This window comes from Rutidosis leptorrhynchoides, chromosome 4 (genome assembly GCF_046630445.1).
Source record: "Rutidosis leptorrhynchoides isolate AG116_Rl617_1_P2 chromosome 4, CSIRO_AGI_Rlap_v1, whole genome shotgun sequence".
Taxonomy (NCBI): Eukaryota; Viridiplantae; Streptophyta; class Magnoliopsida; order Asterales; family Asteraceae; genus Rutidosis; species Rutidosis leptorrhynchoides.
The window spans coordinates 420,089,138-420,094,032 of record NC_092336.1 but is presented as its reverse complement, the minus strand read 5'-3'; the positions used below and the strand labels follow the sequence as shown (position 1 = coordinate 420,094,032).

The 4,895-nt window shown below is 39.5% G+C and overlaps 1 protein-coding gene across 1 annotated transcript; it reads left to right on the top strand.

The window, feature by feature from the left end:
• The first annotated feature begins 1,215 nt into the window (after positions 1–1,215).
• Positions 1,216–4,270, top strand: LOC139844211 (multiple C2 domain and transmembrane region protein 16). The gene has a single exon (XM_071834432.1). It carries the CDS (start codon positions 1,265–1,267, stop codon positions 4,253–4,255), a length of 2,991 nt encoding a protein of 996 aa, XP_071690533.1. The 5' UTR covers positions 1,216–1,264; the 3' UTR covers positions 4,256–4,270.
• Positions 4,271–4,895: the final 625 nt, after the last annotated feature.

Sequence of the window (4,895 nt, the reverse complement as noted above, 5' to 3'; positions counted from 1 at the left end):
AACTAATGACATCCACATGTGCGGCTGCTTTTAGGAACGATCTATTCATCCAACTCGAAATCTCGTAAGAGAAGAAGAAAAAGAATCTGACGCCCAAAATTCCCATGTCACCGCCTATAAGCGCAATTTCCGCTATGCACAAATACGCGCTTGATTAGTGCTCTTTAAATTTCAACTTACCATAAAATTTTACTCCACAAGTTAGTAGATGTAATAAAATTATCTATTAGATAATTCAAATGAACAAAATGGTGGTTTTTTAAGGGGTTACATATAAATGTTGATTTATTAATATTTACATGTTAAAGAATAAATCATCATGGTTTTAAAGGGAAAAAGATACTGGTTATAGAGTTCTAATCACTTACATCCATAAATTTGCTTGAAAACAAAAGGACCAATGAGAACGCGACATGTGGCGCGAAAATCACATGTGATTGAAAAAAAAATTTCGAAATTTTTTTTTTTGAAATTTTGTTTTTGAAAATTTTTTTTTTCGAATTTTTTTTTCGGAATTTAAAAAAAAAAAAAATCATATGTGATTATGCATGTCAATCACATGTGATTGTAAACCCAATCACATGTGATTGTACAATTCAATCACATGTAATTGTGCAGGTAAATCACATGTGATTGTAAAAAAAAAAAAATTTAAAAAAACAATTTTTTTTTTAAAAATTTCGAAAAAGAAAATTTAAAATTTTTTTATTTAAAAAAAAAAGTTTTGAATTTTTTTTTAAATCACATGTGATTTTCGCGACACATGTCGTGCTCTCATTGGTCCCTTGAATCTCAACTTAATTTATGGACTCAAATGAATATTCCTCCCTGGTTATATATAGTCTTTAAATTTTATAGAAAATAATAATATTCAAATCAAACCGTATATTAACTTCATAGAAACTTTATTGATTTTGACATATAGGGCCAGAATTAGAGAAGAAACTGAGTAATTTAATAAAGAATTAAATAAAATTGTACATATTCACATTAGTTAACACAAAAAGTGAAGACAAAAGTAAAGCTGGAAATTCAAAAAGCAAAAGAAATATACAAAATTTCCCTCCATTATAATAGTTACAATGAAAAAAGCTTCTACTTGCACATGAAGGCAAGCACTGTCCTCAATCTTTATCAATTGCAATCTCTTTTTACATCAATTTCCTACACCATTTTCACATAAAAATGTGATTTAACCCAAACCCAATTAAAAAAACATTTCATTTTCTAATTTAATCAAACTTTGATAAATCAATTATAATATATGGCATCTGTTAGAAAACTAATTGTAGAAGTAGTTGATGCCCATAATCTTGCTCCGATTGACGGGCACGGTACGTCCAGCCCGTACGTAGTTATCGATTATTACGGGCAGAGAAGGAAGACTAAGGTGGTGCCCAAAGACTTGAACCCGGTTTGGAATGAAGTTTTGGAGTTTAATGTTGGAAAACCATCTGATGTGTTTGGTGATATTCTTGAAGTTGATGTTAATCATGATAAAACTCTGGGTCCCACTACTAGAAATAACTTTCTGGGCAGAGTTCGGTTGAATTCACAGCAGTTTGTTAAAAAAGGTGAAGAGGCCTTGATTTATTATCAGTTGGAAAGAAAACATTTGTTTAGTTGGATTCGTGGTGAAATTGGCCTGAAAATCTACTTTTCTGATGAGGCGGCGGTGCCGCCGTCACCGCCGCAGCCGCCGGAGGAGGTGAAGGCGGAGGCTAAACCGGAAGGTGACGGAAATACTAAGGATAAAGAGAAAGTGAATGATGAACCTCCGCCGGCACCGGAGACGGTGGCTGCCGGAGGTGATCTGAAGTCGGATGATTCTGATCTTGATGAAGATGTTATGGATGGTGGTGATTCGGTAAAATCGAATACTCCGTTAAAGCGAGAAGGATTTGATCAAGATCGACTAAGGACGTCGAGATCTATGCCGGAGATAAAAATCAGCGATGATGTTCCGATCGGTCCACAGCCGATCCCTAGGGTATCGTCCATTAGTAGCTTTACAACGGATGTGTCGGATCGGTTTCCGATCGAACGGTCCTCGTTCGATCTTGTGGAGAAGATGCATTATCTGTTTGTTCGGGTTGTTAAAGCGCGGTCTTTGCCTACTCCGGGCAACCCGGTGACCAAGATAGTGGTTTCGGGTTGCCAGGTTGTTTCTAAACCTGCTAGAAAATCGATGTACTTTGAGTGGGACCAAACATTTGCTTTCCGAAGAGACTCGCATGATTCGGCCTCGATTTTAGAAATCTCCGTGTGGGACCCGTTGATCTCGAGCTCGATGTCTGATGTCGCGGGGCATAACTTTCTTGGTGGGATATGTTTTGACGCAACAGAGATCCCACTACGAGACCCACCTGATAGCCCGTTAGCCCCGCAATGGTACAGGCTAGAAGGAGGTGGTGCTCACAAAGGGGATCTCATGTTGGCCACGTGGGTCGGGACACAAGCCGATGAGTCATTTCCGGAAGCATGGAAAACCGACACGGCTGGTAATCCTAGCTCACGGTCAAAAATATACCAATCACCGAAGTTATGGTACTTACGGGCGATAATCATCGAGGCTCAAGACGTCCCCCCATCATCATCGTTTCAAATCAAAGCGCAATTCGGGTTTCAAGTTCAAAAGACGAAGTCCATCATCACTCGTAGCGGATCTTCTTCATGGAATGAAGACTTGATGTTTGTAGCGGCCGAGCCATTTACTGACCAACCGTTATTGTTGTTCTTAGTTGAACAACGTGGGCCGAAAGAAACCACGGTTGTTGGGGTTGCTAGTGTACCATTAGCTACCATAGAGCGACGTGTAGACGATCGGGTCGTGGTGTCAAAATGGTTAACCTTTGAAGACCCGAACGAAGAAAAGAGAGTCTATCGAGGTCGAGTCCAACTCAAGGTATTTTTCGATGGGGGATATCACGTGATGGACGAATCAGCTAACGTTTGTAGCGATTATCGACCCACCGCTAAGCAACTTTGGAAACCGCCAATTGGCACGGTCGAATTAGGGATTGTCGGGTGTAAGAATCTGCTACCGATGAAATCGATAGACGGCAAGGGATCAACTGATGCTTATGCTGTGGCAAAATATGGTAACAAATGGGTACGAACACGGGCTATATCTGATAATCTTGACCCGAAATGGAACGAGCAGTACACTTGGAGAGTTTACGACCCGTCTACTGTTTTAACAATTGGAGTTTTCGATAGCTGGGAGGCATTTGGATCAGACGGTGAAAAAGAGTCCACGAGGCCAGATTTTCGTATGGGAAAAGTTCGTATACGTATATCGACTTTAGAAACAGGAAAGGTTTACAAAAACATGTATCCGTTAATGTTACTAAACGCGACGGGCCTAAAAAAAATGGGCGAGTTAGAAGTGGCTGTGCGATTTGTGAAAATGGCGCCAACGATTGATTTACTCAATGTCTACGCGCAACCCTTGTGGCCGATAATGCACCATATTAAACCAATTGGTGTAGTGCAACAAGAGGTACTTAGAACGATAGCAGTTAAGATCACAGCCGCGCACTTGGCACGATCTGAGCCACCTTTACGTCGTGAAGTGGTGACATATATGCTAGATGCAGACTCACATGCATTTAGTATGAGAAAGGTTCGGGCCAATTGGTTACGAATCGTTAACGTGTTGTCGGGAGTCATCGATATGGTCAAATGGTTCGATGAGACACGCTCATGGAAGAACCCGACGGCTACGGTTTTGGTTCACGTTTTGCTAATGATGCTCGTGTGGTTCCCAGACCTAATCGTCCCCACGTTAGCGTTTTACATGTTCGCGGTTGGTGTTTGGAACTATCGGTTTTTAAGGAAACGGGTCACACCACCACATTTTGACCCGAAGCTCTCATTGGCTGAAACTATTGACACGAACGAGCTCGATGAGGAATTCGATGCGTTACCATGTACTAGATCGAATGAAATGGTACGGGCAAGATATGACAAGCTGCGTATGCTAGGGGCGCGAGTGCAAAGCATACTAGGCGATATTGCAACACAAGGGGAACGAGTACAAGCGTTGGTGACGTGGCAGGACCCACGTGCAACAGGGATATTTGTCGGGATATGTTTGGTGGTGGCAATAATATTGTACCTCGTACCATCAAAAATGGTAGCGATGACGTTTGGGTTTTACTATATGCGCCACCCGATCTTTAGGGATCGGATGCCGTCTCCGGGATTGAACTTTTTTCGAAGACTACCTTCGTTATCGGATCGTGTGCTTTAGGATCAAAAAGTAAAACCAGACTAATATTTGTTCATAACTTTCAAAGTTTAATGTCACTTGTAGTAAATGCAGTTTGTGTTTTAACTATGTAATAGTACAATTTATGTTACAGTAAGATTAAATCCATCAAATGTTACTGTTGTCCAATAGCTTATTCTGTTTTTAAATATAATTGTATTGTAATTGTATCTGAATCTTATAAAAGTTCTCTTCCTAATGTATATAAGCAAACATCATATCTTAAAAAGAGTGACACATCAGTCTTTAATTTTCTTTTTATTTCTTTTCTAAGAAAACATAAACACTGTTTAAACAAGTGGTGTTGAACACTTATCATTTTTCTGAACTTCTCTCAAAATTTGACATGTGTATTCTTTGTTGTTATTAGAAGTTATGAACATTAAAAGATGTTAGCTTGATGCTAACAATGAGCTCAAAAAAAGTTTGCATCTTACCTATGTCATGGGTTCGAGTCAGCGGAACAATCTTTATCGTAGCCATTGAGTCTTGGTGAACCCAGATGGGTTATGGACTTGAGTATGTAGTCATGATATCTAGATTTGATGCACCAGTTATTTCCTTGACTAAATTGTGTTGTGCAATAAATTCAATCATCTATCAAACTTGACCTAAAGTTTTG